A 22,993-nucleotide genomic window follows, 5' to 3' on the forward strand; every position below is an offset into this window, starting at 1 on the left:
ACAAGCAGTTGGGTAGTTTTCTCTGTCAACCCACTTCTTCCTGCATCTTACAATGAAACCTTCAGCCACACTTGGATGGTATCTCTCACTATGAAATAATACTCAGAATGCTTAATTTGACTTCCTGTATGTTGAGGAGAAATAGGCTGTGAGGCAGGGAGCTCTTACATAATAAGGGGACACAGAACTCTGAAAAGGAAGGTAAATAGTGTGAGCTTCAAGTGTTTGGTTTAGTAGCCAGTTTCCTTCCAGTTTGAATATCCCTTATTGTTGATTTCCTAAAGTCTACCACTGTACATGCTCTGCCTGTAGTTTGCTGGCTTTGCAGTATTGGATCCCAGTTTTATTACCTATGCTTGGAACTTTGACTTATCTAATTGATTCTTTAAGTTCCTATACTTGGGCCATGGAACTCTGACACATTATAGACTGGATTAAGCACAGAAATTATAACTCAAGCTGTTAATCTTCCTTTTCTGCCCTCAGCATCTGTGAGCGGGTAGCTCCCCGACTATCTCATGCCAACTCAGCAGTGGTGCTTTCAGCAGTAAAAGTCCTAATGAAATTTCTAGAGTTATTACCTAAGGACTCTGACTACTACAATATGCTGCTGAAGAAGTTGGCCCCTCCACTTGTCACTTTACTGTCTGGGGAGCCAGAGGTGCAGTACGTCGCCCTGAGGAACATCAACCTAATTGTCCAGAAAAGGTTGGGAAAAAATGAACTAGTGATGATTTAAGTGTTTATCATTTTGAATTAAACTGAATATCGATATATAAAGAGGCAATTGTTAAGCTGTGTTTAATGTATGGAAATGAAAATGTGTGGCCGAGCAACTTGCTCAGAGTCAGCAGGGCATTGATTTCAGAGTGTTCCTGTAATAAATGCTTGGTGTTGCTCTCCAGTTGGGTTTGTTTTCTGAGGGCCTCTTAATGGTATCCTAGCTACTGCCTGCTTAATATGGAGCAGGCCATTATCTGGAGGCAGATTGTCATTCTCCCAGCAATTCTTTTTGGCAGTATATATCCTGACCATTAAAAAGGCTAAAATAGTCTGCCAAATAGACAGTTAAAGGGATGTAGAGGAAGTTTGTGGGTTTTTCCCTGGGGCGAGTGGATAGGGAGCAGAGAGGCACAGCTTAGGTATCAATACAGACTTAGTAGGATATATCAATATATGTCTCACTTTTCTTATCTCGGGTTTCTTCATTCCACAGGCCTGAAATCTTGAAGCAGGAAATCAAAGTCTTCTTTGTGAAGTACAATGACCCTATCTATGTTAAACTAGAGAAGTTGGACATAATGATTCACTTGGCATCCCAAGCCAACATTGCTCAGGTGGGATCTAAAGCAGACTCAAATTATTTATAGTGACTTAGATCTTAAGGTCTGGCTTTCAGAAAAAGGTAGACCATGAAATTGCTGTTTGAAAATGCTTAGTCATTGTCCACTTCTGGATTTTTACCAGGTTCTAGCAGAACTGAAGGAGTATGCCACAGAGGTGGATGTTGACTTTGTTCGCAAAGCTGTGCGGGCCATTGGGAGGTGCGCCATCAAGGTGGAGGCAAGTGTCTGGTGGTAGCTCTGATCACTTCAGGGGATTCTGAGTATTCACTCCTTTCTTTAAAATACATTTTTAAAGTTTATTAAAGGAATAAAGGACATAGTTAAAATATTAAAGAACTTTTAGTAAAAAGCAGGTGTCCCTGGTCCCTCCCCTGCCAGAGAGAATCATTTTGACTGTTTCTCATTTTAGTTGTTTTGATTATTTCTGTATCTCTAATATGTTTGTGTTTTACTTTTTGATTTACCAATTATAGACATTGTCTATTAACTTTCTGCTATGACGTAAGCAACTTAGTTCATATATCCTACCATTCCTACTTCTACCCTCCTATTCTCTGGTATAGTTATACCATGAAATTTATGTTCCTTTATTGATTATCCTTATAAATTGAGATAATACACCTATATCTCTTGTTCTGTCAACTGTAGTCCTGCAAAACAGTATGCATACTGTGACTGTAAATATGTAGAGTCACCACAGTACACATAATAGTTATTTTCTTACACAGACTTCTTTTTCTCAAGTTTTATGATGGCCTCTTTTTCTTGAATTGTGTGTCTTCATTCTAACCCTATCTTCAACCAGCTTTTCAAGCTTATATCAAATCTGTATAAACATTTTGTCCTAGTCCCTTTGAGCTTCTAGTCCTCTGTCCTCTCTCTTCTTCCAGTCTGGCTGATTGCTTTCTTGGCCTCTGCACAGCCATCATTCCATACAGCCTCTCTTCATTGCTGTTTCTTGTCATTGGTACGTTTTTGTAGTGATCCCTTTTTTTGTGGTTGTAGTAGGTTCTCAGTCTGGGATATGAATTGTTGTTTGTTTCTGCAGTTTGAATTGAATCATCTGGGGTATTATATGGGTGACGTTTTCTTGTGTATATATATAGCTTTTCAATTAAGGTGTTTACCATGCATATAGTAAATTGCAGCCCATTTATATTAAGAATGAGATGACAGAAAGTTCACTAGGATTTCTGTGCACCTGTAGGTAACACTTTGTATTCGCAGGTTTTCTGCTTTAGGGCAGGGAGTTGATCTTGGTAGTCCTGGAGCCTCTCTGTGGTCTTACAGGGCCGATTGGTTTCTAGCTTGGTTGCAGCCTTCCAGTAGGTATATGAGCTACAACTTGCATTGCCCTGCTTCATCAGTCACCAGTCCTCCACTTGTTTTTCCTCATTCAGAAATTTGTTGAAAATATTGATGGCCTCTATTCACTGTGATTGGTAGATTCAGAACTCTGTATTTGTTCTTACTCCTTGACTGTGTGCAGTTCTGCTTAGATTCAGTGTTGGACCATGTGATTTCTCAAGGATCCTAAACTAATTTGTGCAGTATGTCCAGCCAGGACTTCATGAGAAAAAAAGGAAACATCCTGTGTCAAAGAAGCTTCTATGAAAGCCCAGTTCCTAATTGCCCTTCCTTGTTTTTATTCAACTCAGTGATTCTTCATTAGTTAACCACTGATACATCATTTAGTAAACTAGCTGTTACAGCAAGGAGTTAATTAATCCTCTCTCCTCCTGGTTCTTCTCAGTTGCTTCAGATTCTTAATACAGTTCTGTCACTCCATTTCAGAAATGGGAAAGTCTGTTACATCTTTTTTTTTATTACCACACTTCACATACTTACCTGTCTTTTTTCTTTTTCTTACTGAGGTATAACCACCTACTTAAGGTAGATAGTTTTCAAAAGAATTGTGGTAGCTTAAGAGTTTCTTTTTGCTTTTCACTGCCACACTGTCATTGTCTTACTGATCTCTGATAAAGTTGTAAAGAGTTGTACAAGATTATATCCAAAGTTAAAGAGATTTTTCTACCCCTGGAATTAACGATGGCCTCATGTATTGGAAATGATGGCCTCATGATGGAAATTGTTTTCAAAACATTTATATTCCTGGAGGCCATTGGTGCCATGATTGTCACTAATGGAAAAGTTGTCATAATGTGGAAGAGATAAGCTTTTCTTAATTTTTTATTAAAGTATCATTGATACACCATTTTATTTTGGTTTCAAATACACAGCACCGTGGTTGAACATTTATTTACATTATTAAGTCCTCACCCCGTCCGGTGCAGTCACTGTCCACCAACATAGTAAGATGTTTCAGCATCATGAACTACTTTCCGTGCTGTACTACTAGCCAGTGACAAACCTATATTGTGATTGTGAATTATTGTGCCCCTAATCTCTGCCCCCCGCCCCAACCTCTTACCCTTGCTAACCACTATTCCCTTCTCGGTGTGTATGAGCCTATTGCTATTTTGTTCCTTCTGTTTTGCTTTGTTTTTATACTCCACAAATGAGTGAAATCATTTGGTATTTGTCTTTCTCCACCTGGCTTATTTAACGGAGCGTAATACCCTCTAGCTCCATTCATGTCGTTGCAAATGGTAGGATTTTTCTTTTTATGTCTGAATAATAATCCATTGTGTATGTACCACATCTTCTTTATCCATTCATCTTTTGATGAACACTTAGGTTGCTTCCATATCTTGGCTATAGCAAATAGTATGGCAAAAAACATAGGGGTGCATATCTCCTTTTGAATCCAGGATCTTGTTTTCTTTGGGTAAATTCCTAGAAGTGGAATTCCTGGGTCAAATGGTTTTTCTATTTTTAGTTTTTTAAGGAACTTCCAAACTGCTTTCCAGTGGTTGTATCCATTTGCATTCCCACCAACAGTGTAGGAGGGTTCCCCTTTCTCTGCATCCTCACCAGCATTTGCTGTTCCTTGTCTTTTAGATAGTAGCCATTCTAATGGGTGGGAGGTGGTATCTCATTGTGGTTTTAATTTGCCATTTCACTGATGATTAGCGATGTGGAGCATCTTTTCGTGTGACTGTTGGCCATTTGAATTTCTTTGGAGAACTGTCTGTTCATATCCTCTCTACTTTTCTTAATTGAGTTACTTGTTTTTTGGGTGTTGGGGGCGTATAATTTCTTTTTGGATGTTAATCCCTTATTGAATAATTGCTTACAAGTATATTCTCCCATACTATAGGATGCCTTTTTGTTCTGCTGATGGTACCGTTTGCTGTACAGAAGTCTTTTAGTTTGATGTAGTCCCATTTGTTCATTTTTTATTTTGTTTCCCTTGACTGAGGAGATGTGTTCAGGAAAAAGTTGCTGATGTTTATATCTAAGAGATTTTTGCCTAAGTTTTCTTCTGAAAGTTTTATGGTTTCATGACTTACATTCAGGTCTTTTTGATCCAGAAGAGATAAGCTTTTGATGGCTTTCACTTCTTCCTATGACTCAGGGCTCCGTGGTGGGAAAATGAAAGTATGTGAAGAATGAATTTTCTCTGGAAAGTTGAGATCAGCCTTCAAAAGTCGTGCCTTTTTTCTAGTGCCCCGTTAGCTTTGGTTACTTGGATTTGCCTGCAAAGTTTTTGTAGAACTGTTTCAATTATGAAAGTTACCAGTTGGAAAGAGTTACCTAGTCCCCCAAACACAGTGGTTGGGAAAGGATAGGCAATGATTGCCTTGGGATAGAGGGACACGACCCAGCCAGAGAACTGTGACAGACTTGCTGTACAGCTTCTAAACTGAGCTTCTGCTTTCTCTCAGGGCCTCTTTCTCTTTTTTTCAAATGCACAGTAGGTTTCAGAGATATGACAAATGAGAAAAAAGGAATTTTCATTTAGTACTTAGCTAAGAGAACTAGGCCTATTGGAAAGTTTATGTGTCTTTAAGAGTTGGAGTTATATTTTTATCATAACTGTAAGTTCAGGTGTGTCTGCAAGTATACTGAGGTGAGGAAAATGCATTAAGTTGTTTAAGTTAAAGATCAAGCAGTATGCTGTTGAGTCAATAAATAATACCGAAAAAGCAATCCCATAGTACTGTTTTTTTATTCCAGTAACTTTTGCCTTTTTGTTTTTTTTTAATGGGTTTTACTCCCCCACCCCCAGCTTTACGGAGATATGATTTACAAGTTAAAGTTGTATGTATGTACAGTGCATACCTATTTCTTTAAGGAGAGAAGCAAACCCCTCTCCGTTCTTAATCTTCTAGATAAAATCAAATTATTTTATTTAAAATAATTTAAGGCACTAAGTTAAGACCAGGAGTTCCTTACTTCTTCGTTTTCTGTTCTTTGGTGTTCACTATTTCTTATTTGTATAGATTAAGATAAGATACTGATTTATGTCTTATCCCTTAAGTCAGAAATAAACAACATTTTCATTTTTTCCTATTAGGAAAGTCATATGTGTTTACTACATAGGGTGATAAAATAAGACAAGTCGAAATAGAACACACTGCTTTCTCTTTACCCCCATCCGTGTTCCATCTCCCAGAGATGATATAGGCTTGATTTTAAACCTTGGTTTATATAGTTCTCCATGCATGGGTGTATTTTTTCCAAAAGTGAAATCATCCTACAAATGCTATTAACTTTTGTAGTTTGCTTTTTTCACTTATTATACATGGACATTTTCCCATGTTACCAATAACATTTTGTGTCAGTTTTAGTGGTATAGACAAAATGTGTGATTGCTTCATAATTTATTTAGCCTTTCCCTTATTGTAGGACTGTAAAGTTGTTCTGCTCTTTTTCCCAATAATGGTGTAAGGAGGATCCTTGTAGTCAAGTCCTTGATTTCTAGTTGAGGTGAACATATTTAAAATCCTTTTTTATTAAAGATATTAACCCTTCCTTTTTTTAGCAGTTATTTTCCCAATTTGTTTTCCTTTGGATTTCATTTAACTTCTTAATGCACAGATGTTTACATTTGTTTATGTAGGGAGTTCTCAGTTTTTTTCTCAATGGTATCTCCATGGCACACCCTACAAAGTAGTCTTTTTCACTTTAAAGTTAGGGGCACCTTTATTTTCCAGTTTTATGGCAGTGATTTTTTTTTACACTTAAAGAGGTTTTTGATAATTAAAATAGAAATAATTTTGCTAAAAGATATGAATGTGAGGATCAAACCCCAGAACAAATCATTCTTTTCTTACTGTTATGAAATATCTTAATCATATACTAAATTTTATATGTGTGTATATGTTTCTTTGTTTTTGGGGCTTTTCATATCTCCAGTGATTAGATGTTGATTTTGCTCCTCTGCCATCCTGCTTTAATGGTAATTTTTTTCAAAATCAAAAGCAATATGATTTTGATGACAGTTTGTTCAAAAATTATTAGCCCAGACTTAAAATGTTTTTTAAATGCATCATGGGAAATGGTTTTTTGTTTGTATTTATAATAATGATACTAAGGGCTCTCTAAATGTTAGCTTTATATCAAGCCCTGTGCTAAGCACTTATTAGCATTATTTAACTTGTGAAAATTTAAACCTTACAGAAGCCTATATTCTACATACTTTATAATTCATCATAACTTCTATATTTAATTTTCCTGTTTTGCTGTTGTAATAACAGCACAGGAATTACTTGCTGAAAATGAATTAAGTAGAATCCAAAAATAGCGAATATAGAAAAGGTGGCAGAGTCATTTCATGATGCAACAGAATCATCCTATATATGACTTTGTGTAAATAGCCTCAGCTGCAATTTTGTTTTCATTAAATGGCTTGGAGTGGTTGAAGTTATTATGGTATCCGTGACTGTAATGGGGTATGTGGTGGGGACTTGATAATGGGGGGAGTCTAATAACCATAACATTGCTCATGTAATTCTACATTAATGATATAAAAAAAAAGTTATTGTTCCTTTAAAAGATTTTATTACAGAAATTTCAGGCATACAGTAATGTAAAATTGATTAATCAGTTCTCATGTACTCATCATGCATCTGAACAAATATGTCTTCTCCCTCTCCCTCCCTGTTTAAGGGAGTGGGGTGCTATTGTATTTTAATGCATATGCAAGATATGATCTTAATAGAGTAGTCCAATGTGTATATGTAGTAGATAAGGTCCTTTAAAAAGTATTGTCACAATACCTTACCCATACCCAACAACTAACAATAATTCTTAATCTCATTGAATACGCAGTCCATTTTCAGTTTCCCTGATTGTCTTTTGTAGTCAGCTTGTTCAAATCAAAATCTAAATAATATCCACACATTGTATTTGGTTATTATATTTCTTAAGTCTTCGCTTATTTGGTGCCATTTATTGAAGGAACCAAGTCATTAGGCTTGTACAATTTCCCAGTCTGTATTTGGCTGGTTTTATTTTAGTGATGTCATTTATCTCATTTCTCCATCCCCTTTGGATAATTAAATCTAGACGCTTGGTAGTACTCATGTTTACTGTTTTTAACAACCATGCCTCTTAGGTGATGCTGTGTGCTTACACAGCATCTTATATGGAGGCATGTAATGGAGTGATCCATCATAGTACATTGTTATATATGATAAATCAGTCATTGGTTCGTTTAGAATCTTTCTTCTGCAACTTTTCTCCTTTTAAAAACTGACCTACAGTTTTATTTATTTATTTATTTTATTAAGGTATCATTGGTATACACTCTTATGAAGGTTTCACATGAAAAACATTGTGGTTACTACATTCACCCATAGTACTATATCCCCTCCATACCCTATTGAAGTCACTGTCCGTCAGTGTAATAAGATGCCACAGTCACTACTTGTATGACTTACAGTTTTAATAGATTAATTTTGTTATTTGTATTCTCCCAAATTCCCCTCAGTAATAAAAGCTGAGTAGATTAAATTCCATTTTTTAGATGTGCTAGAGGCTGTGTAAATTGCAATTTAGGGCCATAGACTTTCAGTTATATAGTTCAAAAGATGGAAAATTTTCCTTAGAGCTTTTTGATTCAGATAACTTTGAATACATAATGGAAGTTGTGGACTCTCTCCCTGGAGAATATGCTTATATGTACATTTATTTCTATTTAAAGACACCTTCAGGCTGTCTGCACTCATCCGTGAACTCCAGATAAAGACCTCTGACCTCATTCTTTCCTTATTCTTTACTCCTACCTTAACTTATACTTTCTTTTAATTTCTATTCTTCTGGCTATCCAAGATGATTATTTTCATTTAAACTAACTCATATGTTAGTATACTTTGTAATGAATAAAATTTGGGGTTTATCTAGAACTTCTGTGTCTCGCCATCAGTTAGCTCAGCCTTGAGTGTAGGTTGCTCAGATTAAGTGCCTGGTCTTTTAGTCTGGTTTGGTTGATGCACCTGTTTGTTTTAATGTTGAGGTTGCATTATTGGAAAAATCATCTGACTACTAATTTAATATGTTCCTCTTTGCAGCAGTCTGCAGAGCGCTGTGTGAGCACATTGCTTGATCTCATCCAGACCAAAGTAAATTATGTGGTCCAAGAGGCGATTGTTGTCATCAGGGACATTTTTCGCAAATACCCCAACAAGTATGTTGAAGTACTTCTGCCCTGCTTTCTCAGATAATTTAGGAAAATTTTTAAGTAAGACACTTTGAAATTATCTAGGTAAGAATTATTCTTACATCATGTAACTGGTCTTAAGAGGATACTTTATTAAATATCACCTATAAAGTGATTGGCACAGGATTAAAACCTGATTTTTCAGTAATAAAAATTCTTCATTACTTTTAGAAGAATTGAAACTCTGTCTTAACATGTACTGTTGGTTAGCATATATTGAAAACGAGATTCTTTGGTGGTGAAGTTACTATTAATATTAAGATACTCATATAGTCTAGGTTGTCTGGGTATAATTACCAGACATAATTAATGATTATGTCTTTTCATTCTCAGAAATGTCTCAGTTTGGATGATAAATTAAACGACCATCGTGCTGTAAAAGCCAGGAAGGTGACATCTGCCCTGGTCACTTTACATGTTGCCTAGTACTTTGTAGAAAATTATAGGACATGTAACAATAGATTTTCAGTCTCAAGCCTTTTTTGAAGTATTATAGCTGTTCCCATAAAGCTATGCAAAAAATCTACATTTTCACTCCACAGAATTTTTACATTGAGGTCTCTTAGTTTATGAAGTGAAAATACTATTTTAGTTTTTATTTTGAAAGCAAGTATTTAGAAATCTAAGAGAGTGGAATAAGAGCAGGTCTTGAAAGCATCCTAAATTTCATTTTGCCTTATAGTCTTAGAGAGATCTTGTGCTTGAAGCTTCTTTTTAGTCCTTAAAGACAGTGTTAAATGAAGGAACTTGCAGTACGTTAGCTTATGGTAGACTCGTAATTAGGAAAAATATTACAGCAAAGTTGTGGTATATTAAGCATTATATATATATATATATATATATTTTTTTTTTTTTTTGGGAAAGGGGCCATGTATTTTTATCACTCTTCTAGAAAAGAGGAGGGTTGGCTTCTAAACTTGGTGATTAAGGTAGAGATGTATATCTCAATATGATTGGTAGAGAAATGTGTCTACTTTGGTTTATGATTAGCATGTTATGACAGTTTTAGGAAGAGCTACCAAGAACCTGGTTTAATCAGTGGAGGGAGGGCAAACAGTTAAATGAACTATTCAGTTGTCTACTTCTAATTTATTATACAGTGTCATTCAATGTTTTAAGTCAAATTAGCAAGGAGACAGATTCAACATGGTATAAGAGAGCTGTAGATCTGTAAAATTAAAATAAATATTTGAATTGTTTCTTTGGAGAAACATGTCATTAGTGGGGGTACCTTGGAAGGAAAGAACATAAGTATGTCTATAAAAAGCAGAAATAGGTGGATTAAGGGACAGAATTACTATTTGTAGTGTGGATGCTGCTGTCTAACTCTATTTTCCTAAAAGTAAAGTGGGGTTTCTGTTCCTCTACATGAAGGCAAAATGGAATTAGACAGGAATCTTCTTCGATCTAGTTATAAGAAAGATTGTTAGAAATATAAGTGGTATCATGTGACATCACAGGTTAATTTTTCCTTTGAAAATAATATATGATGAGCTTTCTATAATATTTTATGGTTTAATTATTAAAACATAATTGAAGGGAAATTTAGGACATTTATTATCTTCTGGCCTAAAGTCTTTATATTCTTTTGACTGTGAAAGCTTTTATAGTTTGATGGTTTGGTTTAGGGAACCTTGTCTGTGGTTTTGCCTTTAACTCACTGTTAAGTACAGTTCACAGTTTAGCCCTCAGTAACCACAGTCCATTTTGTTTTATCAGGTATGAAAGTATCATCGCCACTCTGTGTGAGAACTTAGACTCGCTGGATGAGCCAGATGCTCGAGCAGGAATGATTTGGATTGTGGGAGAATATGCTGAAAGAATTGACAATGCAGATGAGTTACTAGAGAGCTTTCTGGAGGGTTTTCATGATGAAAGCACCCAGGTGAGTGATCTGTATCCTGTGTCCTAGATCTTTTGGGGAAGATTTCAGGGAAAGTAAAGGTTAGGTAGTTTTGTATGTGTGTGCATGTGTGTGACTTGATATGTATATATAGTATACATATATATGTATGAATACACACATGTACGTAAACTGTATAGAGACAGAAAGAGAATGTTCATTTATGTGTGTGTGTGTGTGTGTGTGTGTGTGTGTATATACATATGCATAGTATGTTCATTTTTTTGCCAAAATTGATGACCTTTTTCAGTTGTGCTGATTGCTGATTTCTGGTGGAACAAATCTGCCTAACTTAGACCATGGTTCCCAAACTTTAATGAACCGCAGAAACACCTAGAAAAAAAACCCCACCTAGAATGCTTACTAAAGCACAGGTTGGTGGGCCTCACCCCTGCAGTTTCTGACTTGGTATGTCTGAGATGGGCCTAAGCATTTTCATTTCTTACAAGGTTTGGGGTGCTGCTGCTGGTCAAGACCACACAACTTTGACTTAGAGCAGTAGTGGCTTAACAGGTAACTACCACCTGTTAATTTCCTGTCACCTGAAGATGATTACCCATTCCTGGAAGTAGTCGTTATGGCTCATTACAGCAGGGGTTTCACCTGGGGCTTCGGTGAGGGCTGGCAAGTTTAGTTTGTACAGGTTCTCTGGATGGCTAGACTCCTTCCCATCTTCTCTCTCTCCTTTACCAAAATTGAGAGACCTGACCTAAGAGCCACAGGCTCAGAGAAGCAGATAAATTATTTAACCCTTTCTCCTTGGCATTTGTACTCACTGCAATTTGAAATTCATGTATGTAGTTCACCACAGCAATTTTAATAGGCATTTATAAAGGACCACATGTAAGACAGTGCCTGCATGGTTCAGTAGCCCACTCTTAATTAGCTATGATCTGGCATACTTCTACTGTGTTGACTCATGCCCCAATACAACAGATGATTATTCCCCCAAAGTTGTTGTTTTGGTGGAAGTAAATAATAAATGACTTGCTTAGGAACCAGTTTCATTGCCATCAGGATGTTAGCATGTACTTTAAAGAAATACAGGTGATTATCTGGGCAGGAAATAAATAAGCAATTTTTGATGCCAAGGATGCGATTGGGGGAATAGGAGGCATAATGAGTTTTTAGTTGTTGAATACCTATGGCCATTGTTGATACTGACTGAATCTTAACCTTGTCTCAAGCAAAATCAGAAAGATCCCATTGTAATTTATAGTTGGGGAAATGCCACCTTGGGAATGATAGTGTGAAATAATGCAAATGCCTTCATTTTTATCTACTGAATTATATCTGCTTAGGTGCAGCTCACTCTGCTTACTGCCATCGTAAAGTTGTTTCTCAAGAAACCATCAGAAACACAGGAGCTGGTACAACAGGTCTTGAGTTTGGCAACACAGGTAAGAATTCTGGAGAAAAACATGAGGTTGATTTGTCTGGTTAAATGGTGAGAAATTATGAAGCTCTTCCAAAGAAGGTTCATTTGAGGAGATTTTAATTAGGAGTGCAGTCTTTAGATCCTGTTAAAATATAAAAACAGTGCCTCTTACACATATTCCAGTGAATTATAACTGATTATGTGGCTTTTAAATGAATTAGACCGACTCCACTTTCTATGATAATTCATGAGAATAGAGTTTCGACTCTAGTGTTAATAAAGGACATATTATGTAAAAAAGACATTGAGTCTCACAGTACCTACTTCTGGGTGTCTTAATTTTAGCTTTCAAATGAAAATAACCATTGTAGGGGTGGTAAGTGCCACGCCAGAGATTTCACACATTGTCTGCCATGTGGAGTGCAAGGTGCTCATGCTGCTGCTTCCTTAGTTACTTGGTATTTTTCATCCTGCCCAGGATGGGCTCTGCTTTCAGGAATGTGGCAACTGGCCTTAGAGGTCAGGTAACTGTTAGTGATCATCAATCCATCATGATTTAATGATGTTCTTCATTAAATTGGAGAACAGGCTGGCTTTAGCAGGCTGTCAACTCTTCAGATGTGTCTACACATGGAATCTGGTCCAGATGGACCATATACCATTTTTCTCTTTCATTTCCACTGAAATTTGAAACCCTTTCACAGCATTTGCCTAGTTCTGAGCTGTCGTCCCTATTATTAATTTTATATCTTTTACAATTTATTTGTAAGAAGTCTTTGAAGTGATTTTTTAAATTGCCCTTCAGATATCTTCCTTTGCCTGAAGCAATTACCATAACCGTCAAGGCAATGGTTACTTAGTATTACTTTTTCCTACTGAATTGAGCATTCTAGACTTCCTGTTCCAGACCCTTGATCACGCATTTGTGTCTCTATTAAGATGAATTCAAAATAATTTTCTAGAGAGAATTTTGGCCTTGTTCCCTCCCTGCTAACATCTAAATAGATAAAGGATAATCTCATCATCAAGCAGGTATCATTGGTAGGTTGCATTGTATTCACAAGTTCTTGACCCTATCTCCATCCATCTCCATTGTCTATTAAGGCCCGTATTTAACAGGTAGCATAGGAGAGCTATATTGAATTCTTATCAGAGTTCAAACTCAATCTTATTAACTCCCAATATTTATCAAAATTTTGCCTGAGGTAAAGTGTTTTGGGAATATTGCTTAAAGGTTAACAAGGACACTTGTATTTACAGATGATTGAAATTGACCACTGAACCAACCCAGAATAGTAGAGAGCTGTGTATCTAGACTGTATTGTATCTGACCCTTAATAGAATTGCTTTTACTGAATTAGACTGATACCATCATCTTGTAGTAAGGGTTGCCATGAGAAACTATCATGTTTGGATCTGTTAAAATCATTGTTTATGCCATTATATATTTTCTTTGTTATGAGGCCCCGTGAAATTTCTAACTAGTTTTGGGTTCTCCTATACATTGGTGTATATAGTTAATTGCCTCTGAATGGCTTATCTGACGAGATTACTTTTTTATATTAGTTGTTTGAAACCTTAGAGTCAAATAAAAATGTTATGTAAAAAATGTGTAGGTTATTGTGGCATATATTTTTCTGCCTCCAGTTCCAATTTATGCTCTCTAGCCTAAGATGAATTTTTGTATGTTTTGCTAAATCCTCTTCTAGAACTGGCAGGGTATAAATAAACCATCAGACATTCTCGATTCTAGACTTTCTGTACAAAGACTAGTATAGAATCTTATTAGCAACACTCATCTGTACACTGCTTACAGTGTACCAGGCATTTTGATAAGCACTTGAGATATTAATCTCAGTAAGCATTGATAATGTTAGTATTTCTATTTTATAGTTGAGGAAAAACTAAGACATAGAGACCCCTGTTAGTATGGGCTGGAGCTAGGACTCAAGTCCAGGTAGCCTGGCTCTAGAGTCTGCCCTTATCCACTAGACTATGCTGCTTTTCCAGTCTGAAGATTTAAGAATGACTTTGAGAGTACACATTCCCTGCCTTCCCTGCCTGAAGCACTATTGTGCGTAAGCCAGTGTGTATAAATGAAGCATGTAATTTTAAGATCATTGTGGATGATAATTTCATATTTGGATGTGTATCGTGTCTAGGCTTGCCTTTCCTATCCAATTAATGAGGTCTGAGAAGTTAGAACAAAAGAGCAAAAGTTTTTTCCACTGGATGTTTTTTCAGAGATTTTTTTTCTCAAGTTTGTGAAATAAACCAAATTGAATGAAGTTGGTAAGTGCCAATTTAAGTTGAGGGCAGTGTAATCTGAATTATGTTCATTTGAATTTGGTGGTAGAGTTCTGTTTCTGCCACATTCAGTGGTTCGGGACATGATTGAGCATATTTCCGTTTCATACTGCTACCCTTCTATCTAATAGAGTTAAAACTGTACCTACGCTGAGAATTCAGTGAAGTATATGTGAAATCTTTGTGCTTCTAATTTGAAATAAAATGGTGGTATGCTTAGAAATACTATTAGCTAGAGGAAAAGAAAACCACCCCTTGAATCTGTGGCTTCATTTCAAAAATTTATACTTTTTGCTTTGACAGTTAAAGAGGAATTAGTAAACAATGCATGCAGAAGTGACCAGACTTCAGTAATTAACCTTTGCAAGTACACAGAAGAGAAGTCTTCATCTTAGTTTTTCTATGAACGTGAGACTACCATCATCAAAATCACCTGTGCTGCTTGTTAAAAATCAAATTCCTGGGCCCCATTGCTGACAGAATGAATCAGAATCTCTGTGGTTTGGGCCTACTATAAGCACTTTCACTAAAGTTGGTGCACATTACAGCTTACAAATTACAGTTTTAGAGCTTGCCTGGTAAGAATTGTTTTGGAAGCTCTTAAATGTTTAGAAATACACTGTTTTCTCAAGATCCTGACAAAGTCCTTTGGGGTCAGCGGTACAGTAGATTGAAAACCAAACTTTAAAAAAATATGTAACTATACTTTTTTTATACCATTGATGTACAATCTTATATTGATTTCAAATATATGACACCGTGGTTCAACAGTTACCCATATTATTAAATCCTCACCCCCTGTAGTGCAGTTACTATTTGTCAACATAGAAAGATGGAGAACCAAATTTTTTGAGTCACTGAAGATGTAATGGCACCTTAAATTCATAAAAAGTTTCCATTTCCTTGTCACAAGTCTTGACCTGTGGCCCTGATTGTGGCCTCCATATGAATAGTGAGACTGAAAGCCAGCTTTTAGTTGGCCTGATGAATCAGCCCTCAGAACAACAGTTTGAACAGGGGAGGAGGTCTTGCCTGCTCTTGACGTTAGTCTTGGAAAATTTGTACTCATTTCTCATAGGACTATTTTTTTAGTCAGTGTCGCTTAGGACTTAAAGTGTTTTTCTATCTTTGATCCAGTGATTCTGTCTCTAGCAACTTGCTCTTTTGTAGTGTTTTGAATTTGTGAGAGACTCATAAATTTTTTTCAAAGAAGTACATAATTTTGTGAATTCCCAAAGGAACTTTCTCTTTTTTTTTGCCATTTGGTTAAATATGTGCATAATATATGAGAGAAATAAATTGAAGTAAAATATTTCATTTTGATCAGTATTTTATTATTAAACTATATTATAAACTTTAATTCCTTTAACTATAGTACGTGCCTATAAAGACAAATGAATTTTCCCAGATTAGTGATGTGCAGTGTTTATTTTAATTGTGTAATAAAACATAATTAGTCTACAAATTTTAAATGATGTGCTTTGGGGACTGAATATGAAGTTTAATGTTTTAATTTATATATTCAACAAGAGCTAGGGTAAGGATTGCTTTCCTGACCTGATGTTTTGAGAAACTTGGGTTACGCTCTTTTAAAAAGTCAGCTTGTTCATGTTTTATAATGTTCAAGCTTTATTTCCCAATGGAAATCTAAGTGAGAGGTTTCAGGCTGCTATTTATAAACACTTCCTCAGAAGCAAATTATCCTGCTCCCCCAAAATAACAAAACAAAATCATCTACATTGGATATTACCACTTTTCTTTAACCCTGGCATTTCAAATACTCTAAACATTTTTATATGACATGAACTTCACACATATATATATTTCTAATAGAATATTGCAAATAATGAGATAAAGATTATCCAGATAAAATTTACCACTTTTATACTCTGTTAACTTGCTGTATCTCAGTGTTGTTTGTGTTTTTCTTTGTCTTTAGCCAGCAATGTGTTATGAGTACAGATTGATACATAACTAAGAAAAACCGTTTAAAACAATGTAGTCAAAAACATTCGGGTCTCTACTTGTATTGAGCTGAATAAGTGCCTTAAGTGGCTAACTTAGGAACCAGTTCATCTGCTTGATGAGAAACTCGTGTAAAAGCTTTCAAGTTGGCCTACTTTAAAGAAAATAATTTTGTATGTGTGTTTTAAACACAGAAAGTGAAATGGAGACTTAGTATTACCTTTAATAACATGTTATTGCTGGAACAACTGGTACATAAACAAATATAGACATTCTGAGAAGTAGATAGCAGAATATTTATTGCTACTTTGTAATGATTACAAAAATAGACAGATAGATAAATGGAAGGAGGAAGAAAGAGGCAGCAATCTGAATGTCCATTAGTAAGTAATGACAGAGTACTGCATATACAGTGGAAAACTTCACCTTTGTGTGCCAGTATGGAAAGCAACTTGCAAAGCACCATATATCATATGAAACTGGTTTTGTATAAAATAAATATACTGATGCATGGGAGTTGTCTGGAAAAATATATATACCACACTGTTAATATGACTGGGGGGTAGGGATTTAAGATGGGGAAGGATGGATGATTGAGGAAAACTTATATTATGCACTTCTAAATTGTGATGTGGCATTGATTAATTTTGTTTTAAGCCATTAGCATGTGTAAAATTATGTTAAAACTAACTTAAAAGACCACTAAATTCAAGTGTCACCCTTTTTGGAAGCACTTAATTACATGCTGTCTTTAACAATTTTTATTATTTTAGGTAATAGTCCCTCCCATACAACATTGTGATGATGAATCTGTGATCTTGTTAAAGTGAGGCGCTATGTGCTGTTACTTCTTTATTTCCAGGACCTAGCCATTGTCACCATAGTAGCTACTTAATGCATATTTTAATAAAGAAGAAAGGTATGGATGAAATATATATGAGATATATTTCATGAACAATCCTGCTAGTATTTATAGGAGTTAAAAAATTATTTTCATGTCCCGAGACCATCTCAGACAGTTAATTTTTACTGGGTTAAACTTTAGTTCCCTTTTCTCAACTTCCCTTTGGATTTGAGTCTTAGGACTAACCCACTGCACTTAACATTTAAATTCCTTGAAATATTAGAGATTACAGAATTATGACTGTATTAAAACTATATTGAGTCTAACTATGTAAATCTCTCCAGCATTGCCTTCATAACAAACGCAACAGTCTGGGTTCCTGTATGCAGAAAAATGCCACTTACGCCTTCTTTCCCTTGCCTTCCCCAAGGATTCTGATAATCCTGACCTTCGAGGCCCGGGGCTGTATTTATTGGCGCCTTCTCTCAACGGATCCTGTCAGTCACAGCCAAAGAAGTAGTCTTGTCTGAGAAGCCACTGATCTCTGAAGAGACAGATCTTATTGAGCCAACTCTACTGGATGAACTAATCTGCCACATTGGTTCTTTGGCCTCTGTGTACCATAAACCTCCTAATGCGTTTGTGGAAGGCAGTCATGGAATCCATCGCAAACACTTGCCAATACATCATGGGAGGTAAGCAGGTGAAGTAGATGAATTAGAGTGAGAAGTGACTCTGTTTAGACAGAGTTGGTTTTCTTCATGTTTTTATAATGTAGAAAAGAACTTGCATGCATTTTGCCTACCTGCTGGACTGCCCTGAGGGTTTCATCTGAATACAGTGAGCACACATACAATGACAGACAGAGGCCCCTCTGTGTTCTAATCTGGGAGAAGATAGGATTGTGGCTTTCGTGGTGGTGCAGACCTTCTAAACTGATAAAATGTGAAAGCTGCTTAGGTCTCCAGTAAGAGGCTAGAAATCTTCCCAGGGTTGAAAACTTGGAAGAACTCCTATATGTACATTTAACTGTCTTTAGCCTTTAACTTTGGTTGGGGCTTATGGAGAAAGTTATCAGATATTGCTTCCCTTATGTTGTAAAGCTGTTAATGAAATAATATTTACAGGTTGTTTTATAAAAGCAGCTTACATTCTTTGTGGACATTGATTCTCAGTTACTTGTGCCTGTTCTAGCAAATTAAATTGATCATCTCATTAAGGAAATTCTGTTATGAATAGGTTCTCAGGTAACGTGAAACTCGTAAGGTATCTTTAAATTTTAGTTTGGGAGGAATGACTGTAATAAACTCTTATAGTGGGAATCTTGGAATCCTTTTGCAGTCTCCTTCATTAATCATAGTAAGGCTTAAATCTAAGTAGAATTTAATCCCAGAGGCATTAGAGTACTGCACTTCCATTAAAGAGTGTCTCCTACCATTCTCTAATATACACTGCGGTTTAAGTGGTTAATGAGTAGCCAGAGTGCAGGATTTATTGCTTTACAAATTAGCGTAGTCCACATTTTGGGTTGACTATTTAAAATCTATTTAAACAGACTGTGGGCACGGATAGACAAAAAGGAAAGGGCGATACCAAAAAAACTTAGTTTCTTTCATTAGCCTTTATTTGAGTTGAGTCTTTGGTTTTAGGGTAAGTGCTATGATTTTCACCCATAGGGGATTTGAGGCTTCATAAGGATTAGGCCTTGTAGTAATAGTGTGTTTTTCCTTGTAGGCAGGCATATTTAACATTCTCTAGATACGACCATTTGATTTTAAGGTGTCTCTCCTTGTCTTGCTCTGAGTTTTGATAATAGATAGGAATTTACTGATAACTTTTGATCTTCACCTGGGAGAGGGAAAGTTAAACTAACAAACAGAGCAGCCCTTTCTAGAACACAAGGTAAGAACCAATATTTAAACTATTTAAAAAGAAACAATCTCTTATATAGGGTCTTTACCTGACTAATAGCCTTTAATTTCTTACCTTCACAATACCATATGTGGTTCGGCTTTTTAGATAACCTTTCTGTCCATTTGTCCTTGTTTTCTGTTCTTAAAGGAAACACAAACACAGAAAAGTCCCCTTTGAAATAAATAGGGGCGGTATATTGCTGTAAATGGCATGTCTGTAGTAGTCCTGACATTACCTAGCTCTCTTCTGCAGCATAAGGTTAATAATGATATTCTTCTGACATGAAATAACAGCAACATTGTAAAACCTTATTCTGCCTCTTCTAGAAGTGTAAAAATACTTACCTTCAGTAAGTCTTTTAAAATCACTTGGGAAAGAAAGGGAAGTGCTTTTCAGTTGGGTGTTGCTCGTAGTACTTGTTAGCTGTAGGGGTGAGATGGTAAATAGTTGTCTAATTTAGAAAAATCTCAATTTTTAAAAAAACTTCTTGCTTTGACAGCTGTGCAGTTAATGTCCCATGAATTCACAATGGGAAACATTTTCATGTTAATTTGCTTGTATTTTCCACTAGGAATGAATGCATAATAATGATTTACCATGTTTTTAACTTGTAGAAATTATTGGATCATTTACCTCTTTTCATCTGACTCACTTTGTCTTCTCATAATACTCTTCCTTTTCCATTACAGTGAAGGAATATATGTACCTTGTTCACCTATTCTGCCTTGTATTTATTTCAAGGTTCTGATAAACAGTGTGACAGACATCTCCTTAAATGGTATGTGTCACAAGATGAGAGAATTTACATCTGCAGAGAATAAATGCCCTTTATAGAGATCTCATGTACTTCTTACCAGATGTATATGAAATCGCTTCCCCTTTTGGCTTTATTAATTTGGGGCTTACTTATATTTGCCCCACCCTGTCTACATACTTCTCATCTTGGCTTCCTTGACACTTTTTTTCCCTAGGTTATCTTCCTTAGCTTGTTTTTCTCTCTTTAATCTTTGCAATTCTGTGTTCATTCCCTTCTTGATTATTAATCTTGTTTGTATCACAAGGTTCATTCTGAACCTTCTCTTTCTGTGTTTGTCTTTGTATTCTCTTGGCAGAATTCATCTGCTAAAAACAGCAATACCAGATAGAAGGTTTTACAGTTTACACCATGTTTTCATTTGATCCTCTAAAGTAAAACCGTGTTTTGGTAACATTTTTATCATATTATTGGTGAGCAAACTGTCTCAGAGTTGTTGTCACTTGCCCAAGATCATGCAAGTCGTAGTTGTTGGAGTACCACTTGGTCTTGGTACTCTTATTCTAGACCCCCTACTCTTGTCACCACATCACATCTGCTGATTTCACCTGAGATGTGTATATGAATTTCTTCCAAGTTTACCTCTCTGCCAGTCCCTTGTCTGTAACTCACTGTTGGACTTCTTTTTTTTTACTTGAAACTTCACAGTTGAAAATACTGTACTGTTTTTCCCATTATCCTTCCAGATTCCTCTGTGATTATAAGGAGCATCACTAGTGTTGTGCTGCTTAGTTTTTGTTTGTGTATTCTCTGAGTTTGAGTCTTCATTGTTTGTCTTCTGTCTTCAAGTGTTGTCAAAACCTATCTAGGCTTTTTGGGTTTTGTATTTTAAAAAACATTTGTTTATTTACGGACTTTTTTTTCTTCTACATTTTTTCTTTTATTAAGGTATTATTGATATGCATACACTCTTATGAAGGTTTCACATGAAAAATACAATGTGGTTACTACAGTTACCCATGTTATCAAGTCCCCACTCATACCTCATTGCAGTAACTGTCCATCAGTGTATAAGATGTCACAGATTCACTATTTGCCTTCTCTGTGCTACATTGTCTTCCCCATGACCCCTCACACCATGTGTACTAAACATAATACCCCTCAATCCCCTTCTCCCTCCCTCCCTCCCTCCCTCCCCATCTGCCCTCCCACACCCCTCCCCTTTGGTAACCGCTAGTCCCTTGGAGTCTGTGAGTCTGCTGCTGTTTTGTTCCTTCAGTTTTACTTCATTGTTATATTCTACAAATGAGGGAAATCATTTGGCACTTGTCTTTCTCTGCCTGGCTTATTTCACTGAGCATAATATCCTCCAGCTCCATCCATGTTGTTTCAAATGGTAAGATTTGTTTCTTTCTTATCACTGAATAGTATTCCATTGTGTATATGTAACATGTGTCTAATTTATCCATTCATCTACTGATGGACACTTAGGTTGCTTCCATTTCTTGGCTGTTGTAAATAGTGCTGCAATAAACATAGGGGTGCATATGTGTTTTTAAACCTGAGAACTTGTATTCTTTGAGTAAATTGCAAGGAGTGGGATTCCCGGGTCAAATAGTATTTATATTTAGTTTTTTGAGGAACCTCCATACTGCTTTCCACAGTGGTTGAACGAATTTGCATTCCCACCAGCAATGTGGGAGGGTTCCCCTTTCTTCACATCCTCACCAGCATTTGTTGTTCTTGGTCTTTTCGAAGCTGGCCGTCCTTACTGGTGTGCAGTGATATCTCATTGTGGTTTTAATTTGCATTTCCCTGATGATTAGTGATGTGGAGCATCTTTTCATGTGTCTACCATCTGAATTTCTTCCTTGGAGAAGTGTCTCTTCATATCTTCCGTTCGTTTTTTAATTGGGTTATTTGCTTTTTGGCGTTGAGGCGTGTGAGTTCCTTATATGTTTAGGATGTTAACCCCTTGTCGGATATGGCATTTACAAATATATTCTCCCATACCGTAGGATGCCTTTTTGTTTTATTGATTGTGTCCTTTGCTGTACAGAAGCTTTTTAGTTTGATGTAGTCCCATGTGTTCATTTTTTGCTGTTGTTTCCCTTGCTTGAGGAGATGTGTTCAGGAAGAGGTTGCTCATGTTTATATTAAGGAGATTTTTGCCTGTGTTTTCTTCTAAGAGGTTTATGGTTTCATTACATTCAGGTCGTAAATCCAGTTCGAGTTTACTTTTGTGTATGGAGTTAGACAGTAATCCAGTTTCATTATCTTGCATGTAGCTGTCCAGGTTTGCCAACACCAGTTGTTGAAGGAGCTATCATTTCCCCATTGTATGTCCATGGCGCCTTTATCGTGTATTAATTGACCATATGTGGTTGGGTTTATATCTGGGCTCTCTAATCTGTTCCATTGGTCTATTGTTCTGTTCTTGTGCTAGTACCAAATTATCTTGATTATTACTGTGGCTTGTAGTAGAGCTTGAAGTTGGGGAGCATAATCCCCCCAGCTCTATTCTTCCTTCTCAGGATTGCTTTGGCTATTCAGGATCTTTTGTGGTTCCATATGAATTTTAGAACTATTTGCTCTAGTTCATTGAAGAATGTTGTTGATATGTTGATAGGCATTGCATTGAATGTGTAGATTGCTGTAGTCAGGATGGCCATTTAAACAATACTAATTTTTCCTATCCATGAGGACGGGATGTGTTTACATTTATTGGTATCTTCTTTCTCTCGTGAGTGTCTCGTAGTCCTCAAAGTATAGCTCTTTCTCTTCCTTGGTTAGGTTTATTCCGAGGTATTTTATTCTTTTCTATGCAATTGTGAATGGAATTGTTTTTCTGATATTAATGGAATTTTTAGTGTTCTTTTTAACTTTATTTTCTTTATACAATATTTATATAAATCTTAGAAAATATACAAGATAAAATGGTGTAACAAACATACACTCATTGCTCAGCTTCAACAGTTACCACTATTTTGCCAGTCTTGGTTCACTTATCGTACC

General features: G+C 36.1%; 1 protein-coding gene across 1 annotated transcript in view; it reads left to right on the top strand.

The window, feature by feature from the left end:
- The window catches only part of LOC130683490 (AP-2 complex subunit beta-like), a 57,302-nt gene extending 37,229 nt beyond the window's left edge, over window positions 1-20,073 (top strand). Inside the window, 10 exon segments of the mRNA XM_057501189.1 lie at window positions 487-708; window positions 1,217-1,337; window positions 1,468-1,563; window positions 8,765-8,880; window positions 10,633-10,798; window positions 12,118-12,216; window positions 17,741-17,767; window positions 17,769-17,807; window positions 17,809-18,005; window positions 19,914-20,073. Of these exon segments, the coding sequence (XP_057357172.1) occupies window positions 487-708; window positions 1,217-1,337; window positions 1,468-1,563; window positions 8,765-8,880; window positions 10,633-10,798; window positions 12,118-12,216; window positions 17,741-17,767; window positions 17,769-17,807; window positions 17,809-18,005; window positions 19,914-20,058 (1,228 nt within the window). The 3' untranslated portion in view covers window positions 20,059-20,073.
- Window positions 20,074-22,993: the final 2,920 nt, after the last annotated feature.

This window comes from Manis pentadactyla, chromosome 4 (genome assembly GCF_030020395.1).
Source record: "Manis pentadactyla isolate mManPen7 chromosome 4, mManPen7.hap1, whole genome shotgun sequence".
NCBI lineage: Eukaryota > Metazoa > Chordata > Mammalia > Pholidota > Manidae > Manis > Manis pentadactyla.